The 27,386-nt window shown below is 38.5% G+C and overlaps 3 protein-coding genes across 10 annotated transcripts in view; 1 reads left to right on the top strand and 2 right to left on the bottom strand.

Moving 5' to 3' along the window:
* Positions 1-5,470, bottom strand: LOC121232397 (translation initiation factor IF-2-like). Of its 2 annotated transcripts, XM_041124327.1 has the most exons (3): positions 5,081-5,470; positions 4,204-4,328; positions 1-1,280 (listed from the first exon to the last, which is right to left on the bottom strand). In XM_041124327.1, exons 1-3 carry the CDS (start codon positions 5,468-5,470, stop codon positions 1,217-1,219), a joined length of 579 nt encoding a protein of 192 aa, XP_040980261.1. In that variant the 3' UTR covers positions 1-1,216. The 2 variants fall into 2 exon arrangements, with proteins under 2 accessions (XP_040980261.1, XP_040980260.1); XM_041124326.1 differs by lacking the exon at positions 4,204-4,328.
* Positions 5,416-20,237, top strand: PDK1 (pyruvate dehydrogenase kinase 1). 3 transcript variants are annotated; one of them, XM_030017228.1, is made up of 12 exons: positions 5,436-5,541; positions 7,495-7,603; positions 8,895-9,036; positions 10,496-10,567; positions 11,218-11,402; positions 11,701-11,790; positions 12,089-12,166; positions 14,221-14,297; positions 14,958-15,056; positions 16,009-16,119; positions 17,280-17,393; positions 17,518-20,237. In XM_030017228.1, exons 3-12 carry the CDS (start codon positions 8,927-8,929, stop codon positions 17,656-17,658), a joined length of 1,077 nt encoding a protein of 358 aa, XP_029873088.1. In that variant the 5' UTR covers positions 5,436-5,541; positions 7,495-7,603; positions 8,895-8,926; the 3' UTR covers positions 17,659-20,237. The 3 variants fall into 3 exon arrangements, with proteins under 3 accessions (XP_029873087.1, XP_029873088.1, XP_040980259.1); XM_030017227.2 differs by lacking the exon at positions 7,495-7,603 and having other exon boundaries at positions 5,416-5,541; XM_041124325.1 differs by lacking the exon at positions 5,436-5,541 and having other exon boundaries at positions 5,660-7,603.
* A 706-nt stretch (positions 20,238-20,943) lies between these two features.
* LOC115342641 (neurabin-1-like) overlaps positions 20,944-27,386 on the bottom strand; it is a 44,735-nt gene continuing 38,292 nt past the window's right edge. For all 5 annotated transcript variants that reach the window (XM_041124323.1, XM_030017218.2, XM_030017220.2 and 2 more), the window contains 2 exons: positions 23,739-23,927; positions 20,944-22,347 (listed from right to left, as the gene is read on the bottom strand). In XM_041124323.1, coding sequence (XP_040980257.1) covers positions 22,180-22,347; positions 23,739-23,927 — 357 coding nt within the window. In that variant the 3' untranslated portion in view covers positions 20,944-22,179. The remainder of the gene's footprint in view (positions 22,348-23,738; positions 23,928-27,386) is intronic.

The following is a 27,386-nucleotide window of genomic DNA, read 5'->3' as shown; positions in this document are numbered from 1 at the left end:
TAGACTCAACCTGCTTTTATTAAACAATTATTCTCATTTACATAACTACACCCACAAACGTCCACAAGACAAAATATGGACTGGGAGAACAGTTAAGTAGCTGATCATAGGAAATACAGTAAAAATATAGTGTATTAGGTTTTATATATGCTCATATATACTATACACACATGTAGTACTAGATGTAGTACATACTATATACACAGTAGTACAGTACTATACATAAGTGTATGTGTATAGTATATATGTATATACATGCATATATAAAACCTAATGTACTATATTTGCTGTGTGTGTATATATATATATAGAGAGAGAGAGTGTTTGTGTGTAGTATGTATATATAATATACACACATACTATGGCCTAAGGTACATAAATGGAATGCTAGTAAACAGCAATACCTTAACATATGTTTAACTGTCACAGCACAGGAGACATCTCTTATGACAGAAGCTTTCAATACAAGGGACTATCACAGCAGAGTTTCAATAAGTACCTGGGCAGAAGTTGTACGTGGAAGAAGAGATGGAACAGGGTGCTCGGATGCAAATGTCAGGAATTGGCACATAAGGTGAAGGGAAACTTTTGAAAGCAGCATTGAAACTCCAACCCTCATTTGGGGCAACTATGTTACAATGCTAACCATCACCGCAGCAGCATGTCTTGACTAAAATAAACAGAACCAGAAAGCTGCTTATGTGCAAACAACTGAAATAACTTCTCCCAGCACAGAGTAGGTGACAGTGTCAGCGGTCGGTTTCCAAAACCCAGGACAACAAACTGTGATGAAACAGGCAACTGCAGCCAGTGCTCTGAGCCAGAGGCAGCGCACAGGCATGCTTCGGGTGGCTTGCCAGGCAACACACCCCTGTGTGACAACAAGAATGCGAGCAGTGTATTCCCCTATGGTGGTTCTGTAAGCAGTTGCTTCAGTTTTTATCCCAGTCCTCAGACATCTTTAAATGTCCATTTGTCTTCCCAGGCTGTGGATTCATAATTAATACTATACACCTTTTATAACCTCATAAGCCCTGCTGGAGTCCTAACCATCATCCTCATGAGGAAAACACTGCAACTCCTCACCCTGAAAGACTGCTGCAGAAACCAGCCTTAATCCGCAGCCAGGGTGTGATACTGTCACTGTACAGGGGTGGCGGACCTGCAGTTTGCATTTTCCAAACTTGAAGACAGACCCGCTTTCCTCCTTCATTTTCTAGCTCTGCAAAATGGTTGTTTGCAAGCAGCACCTCTTCAGGGCCGTACCTGCCTCCAAGATCCTAGAAGACAGAGGCAGAGAACTGAGTTTTTAACAATCAGGTGTCCTTGCTGCTGCTTACCTAGCTATCACAGAACAACATAGACCCCCCTCACCATTGATATACAGTGCTAACTATTTAGTTCCTCTTCTCTCTCAATCTCAGTGTCTTCAGGGGATAGGGGAGGAAGGGACAGAAAAGTCAAATACTTTTGCCAGGAATGTATGAAATAATGCAACCGCTAAGTTGATTAAAAGAAAGTTTGTGGGATATTGCTTGGTTTCTTGAAGTGGAGGGGACCAACAGTTAACATTACAGAGCTGAGAAGCGTATCATTGCCAGTCAGCTTACCAGACAGCCTGTGATTGATACCAGCTTAGCACGGAGGAAACATAAAAATAGCTATCCTGGACTAGACCACAGATCCACCTGAATCAGCATCCCTCCTCTGACAATGGCAATGACAATTAAGCCGCACGACAGTGATACTTTGTGGTTCCTGTTCCCACAAAAAGTTAATGTCAACTTCAGTAGCTATGCAGGTTATTTTTCCTATGAAAGAAAAAGCCATCCATGATAATCATAAAACTTCTCCAACTGCCTTCTGATCTTGAGTCACAAAGTTTTATGCGGCAAAAATTCACAAAACCCAAAGTTTAATTATACACTGGATAAAAAGAAACCCATCTGTATGCTGTTCTTGAATCTACTACAATTTCATAACTCATACAATTTGATAACTCATACAGAAGCCACTCCATACTTTTCACCAACTTTATCACCATTTTTCTTTTTATTTCTATTCCCACAAAAAAGAGGCCAAAGCCACGTCAAACCAATGTAACCCTACAAATTTTTTAGCACAGCAAAAGCAGCTGAACTTATTGACAAAAACCTAAGAACAACAACAAGCCTTTGTGCAGAGTAAGTACACAAGCTGAAATGAGGCATGGATAGATGAACCAGTTGACTGTGCAGGCATTATAGCAAAGCATATAAACCATTGAAAGAAGAGAAAGAGATATTCTATGGATATATGTACATGGCAACTTAAGTTTTTTTCTTAATCTATGATGCACCTATTTTGGAGGAAAGGGAGGAAAAGAAAAAAAGCACCAGTACATGCAGCAACCAAGAACAGTGACTTCCAGTAAGGGGTTATTTATAGTATCACCTTAACAAACCAAGAATTCTTTCTGTGGAACACCCTGCAAGAAACCTATGCTTCCAATTACCTTATTAAACCTTAAATTGAAAAAAAAAAATTAAAATGTAATAGCTTAGGCTAAAACTAAATGCTATTTTTTTCAATTATCTTGAAGTCTGATTTGTTCTGTCCCATTTAAATTATGGATCCAGATGTATTATAATTTCAGGAACACCAGTAAGCAGGAATATGAGTAGAAAAATGCCAAATGAAAAAAATAATACACTTCTTTTTGGTTTGCACAAGAATTTGCAGAAATTGGCACATCAGAACTCCAGCTACTGTCACACTGGATGAGATCAGAGTAAGTCCCCAGAAGATCATCAATGAGAGGAAATGGGTTTTCAAAAGGGATGGGGCTGGGAGAAGAGAGAAAGAGAATTCAAAATATTCTCCAATATTTTAACAGAACATGTTTACATGGAGCAGTATCTGATCAGTAGTTTAAACAAGACCAAGAAAATGCCTTTAGGTAAACAGAGAGGGTTTGTCCTGCTCCAAACACAGCACTTAAAGAATTATCCACAATTCTTTATCCACAGTTACTTCTGTGACTGCTCATCCTGCATGATTTTCCCTGAGAAAAGTGCTCACTGTTTATATTATTGAGAATGAGCTCTAGCTTACAAAGTACAATGATTTATTCAGCCTCTGACAGCCTCTGCCACAACTTCTGGCTGCGCACTGCTGTCCAAAGATAACTTCAGGCAGTAGGCCAGTTTTTAAGGCATGCCTGTAAGTTGAAACATCAGGCCTCAAGACAGTAACATACAGGCATAAAGGATGAAGCCAATCGAAAGTCATCATAAGATTGCAACAACTTAGGAATACCCAATTTACTGCTTGTAGGCACTGCTTTAAACTAGTGCTAGCTCACAACTGAGAGGCCATTATAAAATGGTTTTAAGCCCAGCAATTCGTAAGTAGAAGTCCCAAACTACTATAAACTTGAGTAGCATGAGCTGCTATTTGGTGCTTCTGGGGGTGGCCTACAAGCAGCAATAAAGCAAAAACTGTCAGTAACCTGTATTTGTAGAAGACTTGCAGAGATAGACAAGCTGTTAGTTCGCCCCATTAGCCACCACTCCCTGGCCAGAACAGAACAAGCCATTCATTTTTTGGCACAAGATGGAGGTACAGTCTGATTACAAACCAGGTGAAGCAGTCTAATCCTGAATTACCAATTCATTCTTACATACTATTGGTGCAGTTACTGCTCAGAAAATTGCCTCTGGAGGCAGACTGAATCAATGTTTTCTGTACTTCAATGCAACATCAAAAAAAACCCCAACCCAAGCCCTTAATTCATTATGGTATCTTCATCTCTCTAATGGGAGGCTCCAAGCAATCCAACAAAGCACTGAACAGATAAATGTGACAGAAGTAGCAAAATGATTCCTGCTCTAGCAGAGGCCATTGGATATCCATCCCTGCTGTCAGGTCATGGACAAGTCACAGGTACAAGGCATGTTTAAAGGAAACCAAGCAATATTTGAGAGTTGATGTCATAAGATGAATTTCTGGGGCAAATACAAGTATCCACAATAAAAGAAGCAAACGATATAGGGCCAGATCCACTACTGGACTGTATTGTATATGATTTTTAATTACAGGATTCAATATCGACACTGCAGTAAATTTATCAGAAATGGTTATAATCACTCTGCCTTTTTTGTTAATGTTCTGGATATTTCTACCCGAGCAGGACAAAAAACTATTAAATACCACTGTTTGTACCTCACATGTTGCATTAGTAGCCTAACAGCCCGTAAAGTGATATGAGTGTGACGTACGGTCCAAATACTTTTCAACCAATGAAGACATGTACTGTGTTGTTCACTGTTGACCGATCGGGAGTATATCCGTAAAGACAGAAGCCCTACTTTTCCCCTGTATTTTTTTGTTTCTCTTTTTCCTGATAGCTGAAGCCGAAGTTATCCCTCCTCTCGTTCTTCTCATTGGCACGCTGTAACACAGTGCAAGGCTCGAAGGGCTGGAAGAGGCCGTAGTGCCCCTTCCCACACCATCACGTAGCTAAGCGGACACAAGGTGCACTAGTAGGAAGACACACGGTTGTAAAGTCACGGGTTAAAACCCTCAGGTCAGGCTCTGCCCTCACGCCGGCCGGCAGCGGTATGAATAAAGCCGGCGCTTTTGTGGGTTTCTGCTACCTCCCGTTCCACCCCGCGGGTAACCGAGGCCGGCAGCCGAGTCCCCGCCGCCACGACCCAGACCCAGACCCGGACCCGGACCGCGGCGAGGGGAAGCGGCAGCAGGGCTGACCGCCGCGGCGGCGCCGCCCGCCCTCCCCACCTCCCCCAGCGCGCCGTTTACCCAACGGGCCAGCCTCTCGGGTAACCCTTCCACGGCAGAATGCCCAGACACTGATGCGTGGGCACCTTTCGGCCTCGCTACGGGAGCGCACCCGCCGCCCGCCGCAGGGCCCCCGCCGTCCCGGCCACCGCCGCCCGCCCCCTCACACCCGCCGCCCCTCCGCCGGGGGGCCGCTGCCTCCGGCCCCCTCACGGCTTCCCGCCCCGGGGGCTGGTGAGCGCCCCGCAGCCTTTCGCCGGGAAGGCGGCGGCACCCGCCCCCGTGAGTAACACCGCCGCACCTGTCCGAGGCCGGGCTGCTTCCGACAGCGAACGCCGCCTTCTCCCGGAGGACGGCCGAGGCACGGGGGCGCCTGAGGGGCCGCCTCAGCGGCTGCGACCCTGCCGGCGGGGGCCCAGCTGCTGCGGGCGCCCCCCCCCCGCCCCGCTCCGCTCCCTCGGTGCCGCCCTCTCCTCCGCCCCGTCGCCGCTGCGTGGGGCTGGGCCGGGAGGAGACACCCGCCCCTTCGGGCACCTCCTCCCGGCCGCGCGGCGGAGGAGGCCGCGGCCTGGGCAGGGGCCCGGGGAGATGGCGTGGCGGGAAATGGCGGCCGGGCCGAGCTGAGGGGGGACGAAAGCCGCGCCATGAGGCTGCTGCGCGCCCTGCTGCGCAGCGCCTCCCCGGGCAGCATCCCGCAGCAGGTGGACTTCTACTCGCGCTTCTCCCCCTCGCCGCTCTCCATGAAGCAGTTCCTGGACTTCGGTGAGTCCCAGCCGGGCTGCCCGCCGCCTCCGCCTCCCCGCCGCGCTGGCCGCAGGTGCCTGTGAGGGGGCGGGGGGCGAGAGGGGAGGCAGGAGGCGGCTCCGGCGCGGCCAAGAGCTTCCCCCCCCCCGCTGCCGTGTTAGTGCTGCCGCGTTGCCCAGCTGTTGCTTATCCCTTCTTAGTACTGTCCTTTTTGGCAGAAGAAGGCTCTGCTTCCTTCCGGAAGGAGGGAGCCCAGTGGGTTCCTTCCCCGGAGACTGGAACTGTGGCAAGGTTGAAATTCAGCTGAACAGTCCAGTTTTTGGCATCGCAGAAGTAGTTTGTTTTTTTTCTGCAAAATCTGCAGGGTTGGGTAGCGGGTGGGGGCAGTTATGACAATTGGTACTGTTAGAGCAGTGACTCAGAACCAAGTGAGATTTGTCAAGCCTTTTGCAAGCTAGCAGCATGCCACCTTTTAAGGTCCACCGAACACAAGAAAGGTTTAACCTCAGCTGGCGCCGAGCAGCTGAAATCGTGTCACTTCTCAGTCACGTGTGTGTGCCCTACAAAAACACCTTACCCAAATGATGTTGTTTTAGAAGGTGTGTGAGAGAAGGAGTAGGACGTAAACACCAAGAGCCATTCTGGAGGACTGGGAATCTAGCCTTGAAAATGAGTACATTGGTAACAGGATCCTCAGTCTTACACTCTGCGTTAAAAGCACTCATAATGCTCCCAGGTTTGACTGACTGCTTGGAAACAAAAGGGATCACAGGAATTGTTCTGTTCTGCTTCAAAGCAAGGACTATGCAGGGAAAGGTCTTGTAAGTCACACGAGAAACCTTTCCAAAGCCTGGGGATGGAGCCATACTATAATAAATTCTGTTACTGTACCCAGGGCGCTCTCATGTGCATAAATGTTTACATAAATGTTGTATATAAACATTTAACTAGATAATAGTTACATTGCTTTTTACATTTTCGTAAGTAAAACATAACTGAGAACTAATCCTAGAATGCCATACTTTGTATAAGTAGGAAGACTTACAAAGAAAAGTTTCTCTTAACTATCTACTGTCACTTCATCCATCTATTCAGCATTTCATACGTTGCAATAAAAGGTATCCAATATTTAAAACTCCAGATTTGTACAGGAACCCCAGCATGTATTCTATTGCTACCATACTTTTAAGCAGAGAATCTCGCAGTTCAGAGTTTGCTTTGACCTGTGTTATTTTACCACTAAAATACCGATAAAATAATGCTTATCTTAAAATCAGTGTTTATTTTCAAGGAATAGTATTTCCTCATGTCAAAAGTTAGGCTACTTTTTTGCTGTTAGTACCTGAACATAAGGAAGGTAAAGATAAGCTTGAAAACTTTTTATTATTTTTTTCTCTCTCTCTTTTACTTAAGGATTTAATAGTAAAGATAGTAAAAACTAATAACAAAGGCAAAAAAAGAGTGCAATACCGAGTATTTGTCTGTAAGACATTCTGTAAGCCATTATAATCTGATGGTGTTTTCATTCAGGATTTTTTTGGGTCCTTTTGCTAAAGTGAGAGCAGTCAAAGAGGAAATCATAAAATCTGGTAATGTTAACTTTAAAAAAGAAAAAGTCTGCTTCTAGTTGCCCCAGGTTTCGATCTAGCAAATTAAATATTCCATACACAAATTTAGGTCTGGGTCATATACATCTGTCATATCTTGGGTTATAAGCACAGTATTTTCTGTAGGAGTCTTACCCATTCTTTGCCTAGATAGACCATAGCTGCACAGGGAAACAAAGTCATTTGCCTATTCACTGAAGTCTTGTTTACCCTAAGCTGTCTCCCATATTTGACCCAGGATTGCAAAGATACGGCCTCCAGATAAAAAAGTAATTTGTGGAATGTCATTTGCTGACTATATGAGGTATTTGAAGATTATCTTTACATTCTAATACTTCAGTCTGACTTGTTCATGGAATTTTAGCTGAGAAAAGTGAAAGGCCAGTAACAGTCATGCCTGAAGTACAATCTGACTAGGGAGAAGAATGAAAGGTTTCTGGGCAGAGGTCATATGTAGACAACGCATAATACTGGTAAGTGTCACTGGGGAGGAATTCCTTGTAAGCTATTAATTTTTTATTAAGTTAACTGACATGCTCTCATCAGTGTAGTTTATGATGTATCTGAGTCTGGATGCATTAAACTACTCCATTTCAATTTGGTGAAGATTTTTCCTGTTTAAGACACTCCCAGCTCCCTCTTTTTCCATGTCCCTTCCTTTAATCTTCTTCCCCAACTCTCCCTTGCCAAATGGAAGGAATGAACTGAGCAGAAACACGAGAGTTAATTTGTGGGAGTTACCTGTTGTGAAACACCAAGCCTGAGGTATGTACTTCACTGCAGCAGATGAACTGGTTAGTAAGTCCAGATGCTGTTTACATGACACTCTTGACACTCTTGAAATCTAGAAAAAAGTGTGGCTGAGAATAAAGTACAGCATTTCTTAGCCTCTTCCCCACTCCACACCCTCCTTTCTCGCGTAGTAAAACAAGCATTGTGGGAGTAAGTTTAGGTCTTGATCTTAATAACCACATTTAATTGCCACCCATACAGATGACACCTGTCCTTATAAAAGGACAGGTCAGTTATCAACAGGTGCAGTAATTTAGCTTCTAGCTTTTAAAAATGTAAAAAATTTAAAAAGTAAATATATGGGAGAACTACTATCCTCATGACTAAGCACCGTAGCTGTCCTACTTTCATTTCTCTCTCAGTATTCATGTGAATTCATTCATCTGTCTTCTGTTCCTGTAAGACAGGGAATTTAAATTACAACAGATCTAGCTGAAAATGAGATAAATATTACAGCATTTTTTTACTGAAAGTGTTCCAGTATGAGTTATGGTAATTCAGTAAGATCAGTGATCAAGCAGGGTGTATGGGACTATGATACTTTCTCAAGCATCATTCCCATAAATCATTTCCTGTGCTGGTTTCATTTGCCTCTCTGACATGCTCAGAATGACATACTGTTTGATCAGTACTAGTTACAGTCAATGTTTGCTGCAAATAAAACGAACAATTTACATGGATAGAAGCGATATTTAAAGTTGAATAGTATGGGTCTGCAACTATTGCATGAGTTACGCTTTATATATTGAAGATTCTCGTTACTGCAACAGGGCTGGTGGGTTTCAATTTGAGTTTACATTTTGAAATATAAATGGGCCGCTGCCATGAAAGAAACATTGGCTTACCAGACTGGCCTGTCAACTTTAAAACCAAACCACAGTCCTCTTATGCAAGAAAGTAAGAATTTGTGTAGTTCTCTACTGTAAGTACTGACTTTGTTCTGAAGCTGTCATATATTTATTTTGGTCTTAGGATCTGAAAATGCTTGTGAAAAGACTTCATTTATGTTTCTGCGACAAGAGTTGCCTGTGAGATTGGCAAACATAATGAAGGAAATAAGCCTGCTTCCAGACAACCTCCTAAGAACACCTTCAGTTCAGCTGGTGCAGAGCTGGTAAGAACAGCATCATTTCATACCTTTAAAGATGACCTTCTGCATATATACAAGTTGGAGGAATTCTCTTCTATAGAAAGAACATTTCATGTGCTCGTTACATGAACATCGCTTATTTAGACTAAATATCCCAATGTAACATAAATCAGAAACTAAATTTACAAACTTGGAAAAAACCCTTTAGGAGCAATCAGAGAATTAATTCCCCACAGGGAATTAAAAATCTTTAAGTATTGCAGATAGTCATGTATGAGAACTCAGTAAAACCAAAAATCCACCAGAACAATGTTTAATAGGGTACTTACCTAAAATGAGGAATCTGGTTAAAGAAACCAACAGAAGCAGGCTAATGCACAAAATGCTTGCAAAAGCTAGTAGAAACCATTTAAAAGACAGGTTATTGCAGACTGAGAGTAAAGGAAGGTGTAGAAAATACAAAGAAAGAGCAATAGGAAGCTCCCAAAGCCAAAATATGTAAAACAACAGAAAGAATCTGAGGCTATTAAAATAAAAAAGGCATCATTTGCTTTCAAGTAAGGAACTTACACATAAACATAAGCTTTTGTAAGATGAGAGCAAAACAAGGAGATTGCTTGGCAACTGGTAAAGGCACGTGGGTATCTGGAAAGGCTTTTAAAGTTAAGAGAACAGAAGATCTGCCAGTGAATAAATGGGATTGATTAGATGACTGGATATAAAAAGAGCTATCAATGAAACACGAATATTTAAATTCTCATTATACTAAATGACATTGATCAGATGGGAAATGAATCCGACTTGGACAAATGCAAAGCAGAGCACAGAGAGGAACCTCCTCTCCCTGTATGCTTGCTTGCTTACAATGGAAAAAGAAATTTTGATGCTACTGGGGATATTTTTCTGAATATGTCAGTTGATGGGCAAGAAGGCAAATAGTGTTAGGACCTAAGTAACAAATGGGGAGGAATATAATTGTACCACTGCGTTAGCCCATTATTCCTCTGAATTGCATGCAGTTTCAGTCACTCCATCCTGAACAGAAAAGACCAAGAGGGATAATCAGAGGGTTGGAACAACTTCTACGTGAGGAGAAACCAAATAGAATTCTTCAGCTTGGAAAATACACATCTAAGGAAAGAGATGGCAGAAATACTTAAATTATGAACAAGCCGGGAAGATTTTCTAATAACAGAACTCACTGGGGCTGCAAATAAGTGATCACCTACTGGGTTTAAAACACAAGGAAGATCTTTTATGCATTCTGATTAAATTGTGGAATTCATTGCTCTGGAAATTTTGGAAGAAAACATCATGAATAGATTCAAAAGTATCTAACAAAATTCACAGGGGATAGGTCAATGGGATGTATCAAATACAATGATTTGGAAACAAGCAACCTTGGAAGACCATAAATTGCTAACCAAAGGGATCTGGGGAGGCATATTAGAATTGGTCTTTGTAATTTTTCTTTCCTTTAAAGGTATGTCCAAAGTCTTCAGGAGATCCTTGACTTTAAGGACAAAAGCTCAGAAGATTCAGGGGCTATTCATAGGTAAGGATTTGCTGTCACATATGTTAATATTATGTTAATATTATGTTAATATTATGTAGAAGGACTGGCAAGAAAATGATAGCTTAGGAAGAATTTCAGCTATCTCCAATCTTTACATAAGAATTGTAGTAACGTCATCCCCTGTCCCTAAAAGGAGGGTACATTAAAACATGAAAAAAAGCACTTTTATGCCGTATCATTCTGGTCAGGACTTTTTTGTTACACTGAAGAAGCTATGAATACATTAAACTTGAACAAATGTTTACCAGTTCCTTACTTGTAATGTTGGAACTGATGAGTGGAACTTTTCACCTGTAGAGTAGGTTTGGTCATCATTGGCTGACCATAACTGCTATTTGACAGGCATGGGATGATCTGCGTGAAAATGGTTGGCAGAATTTTCTCTTTTTCTTGGCAGTAATCAAGATAATAACTAATGATTTTATAAATAATCAATAAAGGTTGAGTAATGATTGTTTCAATGCTAGTCGCTTGAAATATGCTGTAAAGACTGACCTGTCTTCTTATTGTCATAGGCAGACCTGTGATACTTCTGTACATAATGGTCTTCATTTTTGTAGGTGGATACTGTGTTTGCCAGAATATTAAATTCACTTGAAAGTGAAATACTAACAATGTATTTATTTTAGTTTTACAGATACTGTGATAAAAATCCGGAATCGACACAATGATGTAATTCCTACGATGGCTCAAGGAGTAATAGAGTACAAGGAAAGCTTTGGCATTGATCCAGTGACCTCACAGAATGTGCAGTATTTTTTAGACCGTTTCTACATGAGTCGCATTTCAATTAGAATGCTCCTTAATCAACACTGTAAGTGCTATTGTTGAAAGAAGGGGAAATGATACCTGTACTATCATCAGCATATTTTCTTCTCATTTTTAAGTGCTTAATATGTACTTAAATGCTTCTTAGGAGTACGCTATTTGCCTTGCTATTTATAAACTCATTCTTAATACACTTCTTAAAATATTTATTAGTAGTAGGCTTTCAAGTATGGTGAAGATTGGAGTTATAGATTGCCTATAAATTTCTGTTTAGCAAAACTGAAGACACAAACTAAAATTATAAAATTATATTGGGAATAAAATAGTATTTTCTTTTTTGGCAGCTTTACTGTTCGGTGGGAAAATTAATCCAGCTCATCCAAAACACATTGGAAGCATTGATCCTAGCTGCAATGTTGTTGAAGTTATTAGAGGTAAATTCAGCAGATAAGAACAGGAATCCTGAAAACTTACATGAATGTCTACACTGAGAGCCAATACACATCTTGATATTCATATACTGTTTAGTTCTTTCCTACGTGGAGGAGAAGTTTCATTTAAAGTGTAATACAGTTTTGTCACTTTTCCCTGTAAACCCAGTTTGTGTGAGAAAATACAAAATCTCCTTGACAGCACAGTGTTTTCAATTTTAGTTTTTCTTTTTGGCAAACTGTAAAGGAGGAAAAGAAAAAAATGGAGGGGGAAATGTAACTTCCTGTGTTTTTATTATAGATGGCTATGAAAGTGCCAAGAGACTTTGTGATTTATATTACATGAGCTCTCCAGAACTCATCCTTGAAGAGTTGAATGGTAAGTGAATATGGGACAAGGCACTCTCTTGAACATAGTGACGGCTTCTTCTAAAGTAGCTGGTGGTGAAATGTTCTCCTTCCACTTTTCATATAGTTAATGCATTCTCTCTTCTATACTGTCATAAATAGTTTGGGGCTTTTTTTGTGTTTTTTCTTTTGTTTTTGTTAAATCTGGCAGAAGGCTTTCCCTATTCCTCCCTTTAATTAGAAAACTGAAATCTGTAGAAAAGTTTTTGACACTACAGCTGTTGATATAAATGATTTTAGCAGCCTCTTTCCCTCCCTAAATTTTTTTGCATGTCTTCACCCTACACTGTCTATTGCATCTTGCCCTCTGCATTTCTTGTGACACTTAAGATTTATACTAAACATTCCATTCTAATTTCTCTTGCTTATTCAGCTGTCATGTTCTTGTAGTTGTAATTAGATATAGTACACTCAAGTCGTGGTAAAAATTATTTGAACCCATTGGCTGTAAACTGTTTTTTCAAGTCACAGCTGTGTTGCTGTGAACTCAGAGGTCAGCTATTGCCCTTGTAGTCCTGCTGAATGCTAAAGAGCCTTTCTGACACTACTCACTAGAGTACTTTACAAGATACTAAATGCCAAGTTCAGACAGACCTACAAAAACAAGCAATCAACATTGCTTCTACAAGTAATTGTGAAAGCCAAAGTGCAACCACAGTAACTTGGCCTATGAAGCTAAAGGCAAAGAAAGTGTGGCCTTGACTACGCATTCTAGATCTTTTCTTCCTACTGTACAAAACCTGTCATTCTGTACCTAGATTAAAGAGTTTACCTCTCGTTGGAGCATGATACTAAAAACACTTGTAGGAAACTATCAGTCACACTAGCTAATTCTCTGTACTGAGGGGTCATTTAATGGTGTACGTGCTCCAGAAGCCAGAACAAATAGTTGTTTTTATAAAAGGAGTGACCTTTTGCTCAATGAATTGTGAAGGTGAGTTAAACCTGATCCAGGGCAAATGCACATTCCTTGCCCACAGCTGAGAGTGGAGACCATTATTTAAATGTTAGGCATGGGATCTGGGGGTGGAGGCATGGAGGGAAGCAGTTACCTTGAGGATAGCAACCTAACATATTTCAAAGAGTGATTCTCTCCCTCCCCTTTTATTTTTGCTGGGTACATAATTTGTTCTAGATCTTTTGACATCACTAGTCTTCAACATTTATGTTCATAAAGCACTGGTCACTAACACAGTCTGGTGAGAAATTATTAATTTGTTGAACTGAAAGAAGGTTAAGAGCCAGCAGAATTTTCTGAGCAACCTTTCCTTAATCTTTCATATAACGAATGTGTTGCCATGATGTATTTTCTAGAATTTATTCTTTAAAAAAAACTTTGAAAATGATACCAGTTTTATAGACAGAATTGTCTGTATAATTTTTGTTATGGTTTCTTGCTAGAAGTCAGCTAATATCTAAATGAATCCAAGAATAATAGGCTGTGCTGTAGTTACTATTTGGTGCATTATAGGATCATAAGATAATTCAGGTTGGGAGGGACCTCAGGAGGTTTCTAGCCTGACCTGCAGGGACAGCTACAAGGTCAGACCAGGTTGCTCAGGGCTTTATTCAGTTTGGTCTTACATATCCTCCATGGATGACGACTATGTAGCATCTCTGGGCAACCTGTTTCAATCCTTAACTATCATGGTGAAAAAGTTTTGCTCTATATGCAGCCTGAAGCTCTGTTATTTCGTCTTACACTCACTGTTTCTTGTTCTCCCACCACCTGAAGAGCCTGGCTCTATATTCATAACTTTCTCATAGGTATTAGAAAGCAATTATTATATGCCCTAATCAGTGATGCCACAGTAGGTTTTAAGATTAAATTCTAAAGCAGCAGGCACAGTTGAAAATCTTGAGTATTACTTTTGATTAACATGCAACTTCTTGTAAGATTTCTGTTCAAATTTTCCTTCTCTTGTAAATTCTCTCAACAATACAAATACACATTTTGAATTACTGCGGGAATGAATAAAAGATACCTAGTTTGCTATTTAATTATTTAGACTCTTTTTTCTCCAGCTAAATCACCAGGACAGCCCATGCAAGTGGTGTATGTGCCATCACATCTCTATCACATGGTTTTTGAACTTTTCAAGGTCTGTGCACTTAACCATTACACAATTTTTTTATACCTCTTTGTTTAGTGAGATTTTATTTGTTTGACTTTTTGAACTTAATTCTAGATAGCAGTGTTTTTGCAAGTGCAAACCTCTTGCTGTTTGACTGCAGGAAGATACCTAAATTGTACTACTTAGACAAACAGTAACCGCACAGAAAATTAATGGCTTTGGAAGATGTATCTCCTTTGCCTAGCCACTGAATACATCTGACACCTTCTGAGTAGACAGCTTTGTCAAAAAACCTTAAAATGTATAAAGACATTAATAAAGCAAGTGAGAGTAAGAGATAAAATTTTTGGGATATTTTCAAACCTGGTATAATGTGTAGCAGGTCCTATAGAGCTTTTCTCAAGCAGTTCAATCCTAGACTTTTCTTGATCTTTGTGTCATCTTGCATGTACTATGCATTCTAAAGAATTCTACAAATAAAACTGTACATTAAAATATTAAGATGTTTGTTCTAAAAAAATTAAATATTTGAAGTCTGTGTATTCTAATAAACTATAAATACTGATACTGAATAAACCAGAAATACTAAAAAAACCCTACTCTAAAACCATATACATTTGTCTTGATGTTTTAAGATAACATACAAAGTGGTAAGAACAGGATTTAAGTTGTACTTGAAAATTGCAGAATGCAATGAGAGCCACCATGGAAGATAATGCTGATCGATGCATTTATCCTCCAATTCATGTACACATCACGCTGGGAAATGAGGATTTAACTGTGAAGGTACCCGCTTTTTTGGTTATTTTGATTACGTTTTTTTTCCCATCACAGGCAGCGTATTACTAACTTTAGCTGGTGATCTGGTTTTAACAATAGATTGTATGTGATGTTGTAAGTAACAAGACCATTATGGAATTTCACATACTGCATCAGTAGGAAATTCATGAAGAGGTTGCACAGTCACACTGAAGGCTCTGCAGTAGAATTACTTGCTTTTGTCACGCTCATGTCTGGCCTAGCTTATAAGCAACCATAACTAAAAATGAAGTAGCATCTTTATACAATTGTAGTATCAGTCACTCACATTTTGTATGTGACAATGACAGAGCTATACAGGTGTGAAACAACTGAAAAAAGGGAAATAAACATTGTATATTCAATGCAAATCAAACCTCTCTGAAGTACAGTTTGCAGAGTAATTTCTTCTTTTTCTGTACAACATCCGTGTTGGATTTCAAAGACCAACTGCAAGCATTGTCTTTTTCGTAGATCTAACTAAACTGTAGTAAAACAACTCTTCTGACTTACTCCTTCAGCAAGACGTTTTAATAGATTGTATTTAACTGGGAGCATTCCTGAGGAATAAAGATAAAAATACATAGAACCTGGCATTTGCTAAAAGGTCTAAGTACTGACTTCAGACAAAATTGAGTTATGAATAAGATAAAAGCAATGCATAATTTAAGGAGAATTTTCTTGCTTCCAAGGGATTACGAATGCTTCTTATGGTAGTATTTTATTTAAATGGTTTGGATAAGGGATGAAAGGGAAGGATTCATCTCTCTCTGGTCATTGCCGTAGCTGAGAGATGAGAATTTAAGAAACCCCATAATTTAATAGGGACAACTTAATATTATGTTTTACCTGAACTTTCTCTGGATCATTGTTTGAGAGAAACTGTCTTTTATAAAAATGTATTCAGGGACATAATGCTACATGTTCCTTCTTGTTCCAGATGAGTGATCGTGGTGGAGGTGTTCCTATGAGGAAGATTGACAGACTATTCAACTACATGTATTCAACAGCGCCACGTCCACGTGTTGAGACATCACGAGCTACACCTTTGGTATGCAAATCTTTTATACGTTGTCATCTTGGATGCGTTTGTCACAAAAGAAACCATTTAGCCAAAGCTATGAAGTACTGATTTTATAGATACAATGAGTATCACTATTTGTAAGTTACAGCTTAATTCAAGTATTTTTCTGAAAGTAACTGGAAAATTGCATAAAACCCTAAAATAAAAATTATTTAAACTTGTTCAAGATTCTCTTTTTCTCTACCAAATATAAAGATCGGCTATCTCAAGCAGAACACTTAGCTATGCTGCATGTACTGCAGTAAGGACAGGACTCTGAATTCTTGTTGTGGCCACTGAATGAAAGGAAGAACAATTACAGCAATGATTTTGGATCAAGCCCATAGTTTCATTTGTACTGTGTAGTCAGTTGTACCATCCCCCAGCAAGGATGAAGGTATGCAGATTCGACAGGGCGTATGAAGAATCTACTTTGGTCTCGTGTGAACTTAATAGATGCACAAGAAATAAAGCCTTAGCTTTCAGTAAGAAGCTCTGAACAGCTTTCCTGAATTTATTCTCTCACATTGGATCATTCAAAATGTGTTTTTTAAATGTATATAGTGTTCTGCATCTAGATGACTCTGCAACTCGTTAAACACTAGATCTTTACAGAGAAGTGTTGTGTATATTCATTGAGAGATCACCTCTAAAATTTAGCACATAAAAAAACCAACTTAACACTTCAGGGCTATGTCCTGCTACTACAGACAGGGCTTGATAATAAGCTACAAATTCATAGACATTGTTTCTTGGACCTTTTTTATATGTACTGATGATGAAATGTATCTGACTTAAGTACTCAGTGTTCTTAAGATTAGCAGCTCCATGAGTCATAGGACAGACTCAGTAGTTTTCTCTAATGGTGTCATGTCTTCTTCAAAAAAGCTACCATAATACAAGGAGTGTCACCTAGCAGCCCTGTCTGACAAAGAAAGGAATAAAACAGTTTTCTCATAATCACAATCATCCATGCATTCTTCTGTGTCTGGGGTGTATAATAGTTCTGGGGGGCATAATAGCTAACATTTGAACTTTCCCTTACTGTCAAACATCATGCTTAGTTCATCTATTTACTTATTAAGTTAAAACAGAAAACACCACTGGTTGATACAATTAATGAAAATACACTTTTTCTCCTGGATCAGGCTGGCTTTGGTTATGGCTTACCCATATCACGTCTGTATGCACAGTACTTCCAAGGAGACCTGAAACTGTATTCCTTAGAAGGCTATGGTACAGATGCAGTTATTTACATAAAGGTATGATGTTAACACTTTACCATTTTAAATTTGTCAGCAACCCTAACTGCTAATGGAACTCCTTGTTCTGTTACTATAACTTCGATTAAAAAGAATCGTCAGCTAGAGTCTTCTCTACTTACAGGCCTTATCAACAGATTCAATTGAAAGACTCCCTGTATATAACAAAGCAGCCTGGAAACATTATAAAGCAAACCATGAAGCAGATGATTGGTGCGTGCCAAGCAGTGAGCCAAAGGACATGACCACTTTTCGCAGTATATAGCTTTTTCCTCAACAGTTCATATGAAGTAGGTATGTCTGTAAAGGGAATTTAAAAGACCTGATTTACACCAAGATGCTGAGCTACATTTGGTATGTGAAAGTAATTTTAAGTGGAGTAACAGCAGGTTTAATGTAATTACTCTTTTCTGGAATTAAAAAGAAAAACAACCAAGAAAAACCCCAAACCTCTACATCTAATTTTAAGTGAGGAGGTCACAATTAATTTGTTCCACTTTCTATTTATGACTACTTTCAGTAGCTAAGTCAAAGGAGCAGTAATTTCAGGTTTTACAGGGACCAATGCAATCTATATCATATCTGGTGAGAAATGTATTAATTCATATAATTACAAAATTATTTTACTGTTGAAAAAGCTCACCAGAGCATTTTCCATTATACAATATTACAGATTAATGGAAAACTCATGTAAGAAATATTGAGGAGGTCACTGCTATACCTTTGCACCTGTATGGCACTTTCTATTCTTTTGTCTTAAGCATGCTGAAGCTTAATTTCGCAAAGTTAGATATGTTGCCTACACACCTTGCCTACATCAAGGTTCTTTGCAGCTGTAGAAATCACACTTAGGTCTGTAGGGATGAAAAAAAAAAAAAAGAGTTCTAGCTGCTACCACTGGTATAATGTATCTCAGGTATGTGGTATCAGTCATATTTCTTTGGTTGTAATGTGAATATTTAATACATGTGAAAAACTTCTCTTGCCATGATCATTGTGACTTAGCAAATAGTGTTGGCCTGTGTACAGTAAAGATAATGCTGTCTTGCATTTGCTTATATTTTTGTAGGTAATACCAAAATGCAGTATCAATGTTCTAACCCTAGTAAGATCTCAGATTTGGGTGTGTCAGGTTACAGCTATAAATGGAAACTATTTTAATAAACAGATTTTTTAAATTTGCCCTTAATAGGGCATCTCTATTACTTTGACAATAGAAACTACCTTCTCAGGAGTATTTAAGAAAAAGAAGAATTAACAGTTTTTGAAAATACCTTTGTATTTGTGATGTGCTTCTGGCGTTGTTTATGTAGTAACTGGAAGTCACACTATAACATAAATAAGGTAAGCAGAATGTCTTTATCAAAGGCAAACTGTCAAAACATACTGGGGAAGATAAGAGAGGGGAATGAGTATTACATTTCAGGTACAAAGTCCTTCTTTTAATAAAGGATTCAACTGCTTTTAATGCCTATTATGCCAGCTTTGTTCAAATCATACACATCTATGTTGCACCTCGATCCCCGTCATTCCTGAACATTTTAGGAGTGATGCAGTTAAAGACACTGAGAACTAATCCTTTTCCCAGTTAATTCATTGCATGTAATTCTGTGATTTTTGTTCTGCAGCAGACATGCATAATCCCTCTCAGAAAGAATAAGCCTAAATTTTGCTAGTTTACTAGCTCTGCATAGAGCAGAAGGTGAGATATCACAAGTGAAGGGAATAGCTGGTATGTTAGAAATTGAAGTCATGCTATTCTAGTTGTAGCTGAGCCAGATTAAAGATTATCACCTGCTACCTCCCTAGCCTAGTTGTGCAAAACAATAAAATGGTTTATACCCTGGTCAAGCTAACGTAGGTCACTTTAACAGGAGTGATTTACAGAATGGGCTATATATGAAGTTAAACTGACGCTCTGAGGGAGGATTATTCTAGCTTAATTGCCACCAGAACAGTACAGTTACCTGCTCCACTCAAGCTTGTGAGCACTTTGAGAGGTCCCTATTTGTCTTCTTTACAAGGATGTGAGGTGGTGACTGGCATACCCTTCAATCTGCATGGCTACAAGCGAGGAGAATCTATAGCTGTTCTCTTCTTCAGCCCTGCAAGAGGATGTATATGAGAAATTCCACATATTGTGAAATGGGGCCTGTACAAAAGTTAGAGGGAATGCTTGCAGCTATTGCTTTTGCTAAACTAAAGCTGAAAGTTACAGCAAGGGATTTTAAAAACTCACCTCTGAAGCTGAACATTGTAGCTTTTACGCTGAGTTTTAAATCTTCTTTTAACTAACTTAATTGAACTGATTTTAGTAATATCTGAGAACTACAAGAAAAGCTAACACAGTTTGTTTTCTACAGTCTATTATAGTATTTCATATAGTATTACTGAAATAAAACCTCTTTCATGCCCTCAGCTAGCTATCAATTGAATTCTGATTATTAGAACAACTTGGCGTGTAATTATATTGGTATCCATCTCCTCACCTGCCACCCTGAATGATGGTGGTGAAAACACAAATGTAGTAGTATTTTGGTTTACAATGTTTAACCATGCTTACAAGTTTAATCTTACTTTGGATTTAAATAGAAGTTCAGAAGATAATTTTTGTGTTTAATATTTTCATTACTGTACTGAAGTCATTGCTAGCACACTGGTTAAGTTGAAGTGAATCACTGTAAAAAATTAGTATACTATCTCAGCTATCAAAATACTGAGATTAATAGTTTTGTATGCAAATGAGCTCAGTCTTGCACTGTAAAATTAAACTTGGTTTGTGTTAACTTGATTTTTTTGAAAGAATCACTACATTTCTTCATTAAAACTATTTTAAAAATTAAACTTTGAGTTGGGTGATTTTGTGGCTTGGTAATAAGCTAGTTCCATGGAGCCAGCCTTCTTGTTTAGCATCTGACAGATGTTAAATGCTGTGGTCTGTGATAATCAATGTTCTTATGCTCAGGTGCCAAGTGAGTTTATCATCCCTGCTGGGGCCTCTGTTTAACTACAACAGCTCTGCGCACAGGCAAACCTTTGAAATCATTATTTCCACTAGTCTCCTTCCTGAGAAACAAATTCTTCACAGGGTGCAACATTCAGTTCAGTAGGCTTAAAGGAAAAAGGTAATACATGGTTGTATCAATATTCTCTGTTCTAGCTGAAAGCACAACAGAGAAAAAAACTTCCTTGACTGAATTAATCAAAGGGTGGTTTTATGTGTGTGATCCTAAGCATTTGATCATTCCGTACTTCTAAATCCCTTCTCTTTTATCAGTAGGGCAGCATTCCTCTCTGGCTCAAGGTCTGTAAGTTTGGAGTACAAACTGGAAGCTACTGGAAACAAAGTAAATAAGTTATATCTTGACCAAAGAATTGTTTCTTAATGCACAAACCTGAAAATTGAACTTCTTTTTAAAAGTAATTATTACCAAGATTTTCAAATTTTACTTTGGAAATGCATAGTGTGCAGAAGCATTTCCACACAGTCCTTTTGTTGAAATTCATGAGACATTTACACAAAAAAATAACAACTGTGAAACACCAACAGTGAAGTTCATTCATTTAATTAAAATGAAAAATAGTCCATAGATTTAAAGGAGAACTTGGTCCACATAAACAAATTATGTAAGTTTTGTTCTAGTCCATTCTATGGTGGAATTGATATTTAAACTAGTCTATGTTTCTGGACTAATCAAAGGAAGTGCTGTTGTAGTATCTCTAGAAAATAGTATGTAAACATACAAAACACCAATCCATGTTCGAAACTATTCTGAGAATCAAATCCTCCTTTAAAGAGAAATAATCTGTAGTCTACAATTGAACATTTAAATACAATGCAGAAACCCAGTGCTTCAGTGATAATTTTTCCTACAATTCTTCCCTCAGTATTTTAAGTTTGAAAAACAGTATAGTTTAAAATTAGCAAATATATAAATTTGGTCCGCAAAAATCTTGTAGCAGGTAGAAAAGAGAAATACATGTATTGCAAATTGATCTTATTCATAGCATAAATCTATAAAACTATGTATTATTTAGGAAAAATAGGTTAAAAAAGATCTTATTTATAGGTTTAAACCTTGTCCCAACACCATACGGGTAGTGTACAGAAAACTTAGTATTATGCTTAGTATATGTAGTTTGTGAAAACTACTTAATACTTGTTATTTTCTCAGTAAGTTGCAACACATAGAACTCAAAAACAATGTGCTACTACAGCGAACTTTGAAAGAAAATCCCAGAAATACAAGAATTTAAACAAAATAATCCATAAATTTGAAATACATGCTTTCTTTTTAAATTAATTTGACATTACCGTTTTCTTAAACTTAATTTTTACTATACATCTTTAGTGGCAACAGATAAACAGACGGTCACAGACTGAATTTGTTGGCAGGATTTTTCTATTGTCCCTCTATCAGATTCAACTCTATCAAATGCTAGTTGACTAATATTGGAATGATTTTTAATACAGTATTCTACTTTTCACAAACATCAGTTTCAATGAAAAGGGCATATGAGATCTCAGAAGCACAAATATTACTTAAGGCAGAAAGTTAAATTATTGTCTATTAGTACAGGCAGAGTCAACTAGGAATAAAATACTGAAAACATCATCTCATTTTACTGGGTTGTAATGGGGAGGGACCATAATTAAAAAGTAAAAAACCACCTACCATGTTAAACTGTTGCACTTTCCCTCCTCCCTCAATTGTACAACTATATACAAATTTGCTGAACTTCCTCAAGATGACGCAAGTCTGTGCTAAAATAAAACAGGGTCATTTTAGCAGCTTGATTCAAGAGTGGCTACCACTCTGCCAGTCTTGCGAACTTCTCTCTCCTTCTTTTGAACCTTTTCCTTCTGCTTCTCCAGTTTTTCTTGTGTTTTTCTAATATCCTTAATTTTTTTCTTTATTGTTGATCGGTCATTTTGACTGGAAACTCCCAAAGCCTTTGCGAGGGGGGAAAGAAAAATACCTCATCATTAATTTTTCCAACAGCACTGTCAACAGTGCTCGTGCATGAACAGTTTAAGAAAGTGTTATTCACTTTGCTGGAAGCTAGTCTGTTTATTTAAAAAATAGGGACCTAAGTCCTTAAGAGCATCGTAAATGATCATCTGGGTAACAAGGTAAGTAAGGAAACAAGGGCGTGCTCTTGTTCAGTTGTGAAATAACAGCTTCTCATTGCATTTTACAAACAGGTAGACACCTCTAGAATTTCCAGCAAATAAACTAAGTAGTATTCTCAAAATATTTTTCTAGCTCTTTTTATAGAAGAGGAATTTATATTCAATAACTAACATTTAATTTTTAATATTAAGGATTTTAAAGTGTATTATTAAAAAGTGTATTCAGTAAGTACATGGTATGCTTTTATTTTTAATCAGCAGGTGGCAGTACCCGATTCCAAGTTACAGACAGCACTCACTCACACTCTATGAAACTCTGAATGGCATTAGGTGTAAATTAAGCTTTAAGCATCAACATCCAAAGTTCCCCAAATAGAGACAGTCATTTGACAGACGAGTAACAGGTATTTCCTCTGTGTCCAAGGAAATACTTATTTAACAAAAATACAGGACATTTAATGTTGCATGTCTATTCTAAAATGCAGGTGTATTTTGGAGGCTGAAGTTAGACACTTTTTTTTTTCCTCCTTAAAACACTCAAGTCCTACTATTGATCATTAACAATAATTTGCCTTATGCCAGAACAGACAAATGAACCTCATTTTAGTCACACATCTTGCCTGTCCAAAATGCAGTCTGATAATCTAATGAGAAAGAAAAACTGAAAGAGTTTACTAGCAGTATAAGGGATACATACCATGCAGCTTCCAGGGGTGAAGTGGCAAGAAAAAGCTCAAAAGATTGATTTAGAATAGATTTTTTTCAGCAGGAGTAAAAACCAAAAACATTTAAAAGGTCACCAAATAGGATTTTAGCCTTCCCATTTGAAGAGGAGATGTGAAAAACCCAGATTTCTAAAACTGGATCCTGCAATTCTATGCATTTGAATTGGTTGGATCTTGTTTTGATGTGACCTTGTGCTGAGATTGATAGATATATCAAGCCCCTTTGGGGAATTATGCTTACTTTGATTTCCTCAAGATGCAAACAAGGGAGAAATACTTGGTATTTTTCTGATTAAAAACGGCTTCTCTTTAATTGTACAATTACTAATTCTCATCTAGCTGTATAATCTCCAAGTATTTCAAAAGCAAAAGTCTTTCCCTTAAAAAGCCATGAAAACAGGAAAACAGCCTTTGTGGGTTAAAAATATGTCTGAATAAGCAGTGAAATTTATACCGTTCCAAATCTGTCCTGGGATATTCACATACCTTTAACTTCTCACTGTCGAGCTGCATTAACTGCTGTCCATCTATGTTCATAGCTGTGAACTCCGTAATATACTGCTCCATGTTCATTCCCATTAACCAGTGGCATACTTGCTGGGTGGTCCATTCAGAAATAGGTCTGTTGTGCCATTGATTTTGCTTTCCTGTTGTTGTAAATTCATCATCTAATGCCTAACCAATTGAGAAAAGTCACCGTAAGCAATGTTTTACTTGACTATATGTTGAATTCCAGTTGCCAATTGAGTTTGAGGAACAAAATGCATTTTTAAACATACTCTAGCTCAAAGACTTAAGTTCTTGAGATCACAGTTTATAGTCAGTTTGCCTAGGAGTTTGCTATAAACAAAAAGACACTACAACATTCAACACAAACTAAGTCAGAAATAGAGAACATAAATGGTTTTCTCTAAGACATTATATAACAAAGCATTAATTTAAATTTGATGTATCCTCACAAAAAACAAGCTTCCTCAGTCAGTTAAGGTAGCTCAATCCTAATGTTAGATACTGCCTTACACAGCATCAAGAAGAATCAATTAGCACTTCAACTATATTATTGATTATTGTTAAGTGAAGGAAATCCCCAATAAAAGCAATTCTAGTAGTCAGTAAATCTACTGACTGTTTCAGGTACAGTTTTACTAAATTTGGGGCATTTCTAAAAAGGACTAAACATCCTGTCAACATTTTAAAGGGTCTGCCTAGAAGACCATTTCAGAAACGTAAGAGCTTGTAGCCTTCCACTGAAAATACACTTTGCCAGCTCACAGAGCTTTTGAAGCTCTCTGCTTCAATTTCAGTTGGCTTCTGGGGGGAAAAAGGTACTGCTGTTCATCCTGAAGCACTCTATTACTTCATCACAAAGAAAAGCTACATAAAACGGAGCTCAATGTCTGTACAGAAGAAATTCTAGTGCAATACTTGAATCAGTAACATCAGAGTTACCTGAAGTTTTATTAACTATCCAAAATGATCTCTCACTAGCTCATGATTGAGTACAAGCTGCATTAGATTTGCAGACTGCTCCACTAGGCAGCTTTCACCACTTATCAAAGATATTTGCAAACCAGCAGAAAGTATGCCTACTTTTTCCAGCAAGCCTTACAACTGTCATCTATAAACAGAAAACATGGAAATAAGCATCTTTCTAGTGATGGATTTGAAATGCAAGCCTGTAAGTTTCAGGTGAACAACTACAACTGCAAGCCTTACAACTGTCATCTATAAACAGAAAACATGGAAATAAGCATCTTTCTAGTGATGGATTTGAAATGCAAGCCTGTAAGTTTCAGGTGAACAACTACAACTCCCAACCAGAGGGATCTCACAAAATCCAACTCCCTTCACAGAAAATTTGGGAGAATTGATTGAATGTAACAAAATAATTCTGGCAATTGCAAGTGAAAGATACTGAGACATAGGCCTGTCACACAATCCGATCATACAGTAAACTGGATCTGAGAGTGCAACATGGAACACACATCTGAGGTGAAACAAATACAATTTTAAGTTTCTGATACATCAGAGGACTACAGCTAATTAGAAACGATTTTGCTTTCCCTGGTCTGTGAAACAAAGGACAGTGGTTACATTAGGAGGTAGCGCAGATAAATAGGAACAAGTTTGTAGAGCAAAACAGTTTGTGCTGAGGTCTTAAATCCATACTACAAGCATTTCAAAAGATTTTCACTTCGGAATAGCTCTAGTCTGGTCACACAGACTCAATGGCTACTAGCACCTGGAAAGCACCAGGAACACTGTTGGAGCACATCTGATTTGATTTCCAAGATAAATCAAAGTAAGGCAAGTGGGGACAGTCAGGCGATTTACTTCAAAAATGAACCCCTAATCCTAATTAAAATGCTTATGTAGATATAACAAGTGTGAACACATCCGCCTTCCTGATGTGCAAAAGAAGAATAGCAATTTTCATAAAATAACAGCAGAAGGCTCTAGAAGAGGTTTTGCTTGAAGTGCTCTATACAGCATCTGTATCAAGACAACCGGGGCACAGTGAGTTTTTTATCCAAGCTATCAAGCTTGAGATGCTTCGTACAGAGAAAGAAGATTCACTGTATAAATTACTAAAGGAATTTTAAAATGCCTGTTTATTTTAAATCATTTTAGGTAACAGTACTCCTCAACCTGATATTGTAATACAAAATATATATATTGGTAACTTTATTTTGTCTCATACTAGCAAGTGTTCATGAATAATACACAAAAAAGGGGAAACTCTTCACATTTCAAGTTTGACCTGCATCCTGCATCTGAGTCATGTGTGGTCTATCAGCAGCAAAAAAATACTAAAATATATATTGCCACATATATCTATATATCTATATAGATATCTATCTATCTCTAACTACTTTTATCCTTTGGGGGTGTGTGTGTGCATCTATCTATCTCTTTTACACTGAGAAACGCGTAAAATGTTTTATTCCAGTTGGAACTCACTCACTAGTTTTATTTAATCTGTGCTAGCCATGCAACAACTTCACTTCTGTAATTTCAAACTGTAAGTACTTGAAGAACGTGTACTCCTGTCAAACAAAGAGGCCCAGATTAATTCATTTTGCCAGGGGAATGCAGTCCCTTGACAGAATCTTGGGGGCATTCTGCACCAGTTCCTCCAAGCAGCATGGATTAGAGCAGCTAACAGACTGTACCATGGAGGAGTCCTCCAGACTGAGCTACTAATTCCAGTCTAGGCTTTCAGCATCATCAGTTGCTAATGAAGTCCTCCTACTTCTTATTGGTAAAGACACAACCCTAAAACCAGAAGAAGTTGTACCAAAAACTGAATCTGTGTTAAAACACTTAGACATCCTCTCCTCACAGAAGTGAAGGTGAACAGAAAAATATTTAATGCTGTATAATTTGAATTTTTCACTACTGCACAAAGGAAAAGCACATCTGTAACTATTTTGTTAATAAAAGTGTAGAAGAATAAGATGAAGAACACTGATTTTTGAGTAATGCTTATTGGTCATTAAATAACACCTCTACATCATTTTCTCCCCATTTGTTTACTGTCCTTCCAGAGGCAGAAGGACTGTCCCAAGCTGTTTGTACATCAGAGTTACAGTCCCCAAAACAGCCACCACACACACACAAAAGATCAGCTGCAAATTCAGAAAGCAGAACTAAAACTACTTATAAGGTATGGAAACATGAGAAAATCATGTGCTCCTGCATAAAAATGCAGGTGATGCAGAAAGCAAGTACAGAAATACTGAAGGCTCTAACGATAAAATATACAAAACCCAAGAAAACACCAATCCCGTCACACCATTTAACAGATAAAAAACTTTAGAAAGGTAGGAGGGATTACCAGCTAGCTTGCTAACCAACTGTGAGTGGAGGTGCCTTTGTTGTAACCAGCTGGCTGCTAACAACCTAATTCTCACCATGCAGTCACTTCCCCAAACTGCTCGTCAGTACCTGCCCAGCAGAAGCAGACTCTTCAGTGCTGCTCCCATCTAGATTTCCAAGAGGTGTTCCCATCTCCTGTCTACTAACAGTTCCAGGATTTCTGGGCAGCATGCAGTAGCCCATTCCTCTGAAAGCAGGGGTTGTTACACTGGCTAGCATGATCCCTGCTGGATATTTGTGAACCCATCCAAACAA

The sequence above is a fragment of the Aquila chrysaetos genome, chromosome 6 (assembly GCF_900496995.4).
Source record: "Aquila chrysaetos chrysaetos chromosome 6, bAquChr1.4, whole genome shotgun sequence".
In the NCBI taxonomy this organism is placed as follows: Eukaryota; Metazoa; Chordata; class Aves; order Accipitriformes; family Accipitridae; genus Aquila; species Aquila chrysaetos.
The sequence above is the reverse complement of the archived record's forward strand: the minus strand, read 5'-3'. Positions and strand labels throughout refer to the sequence as shown.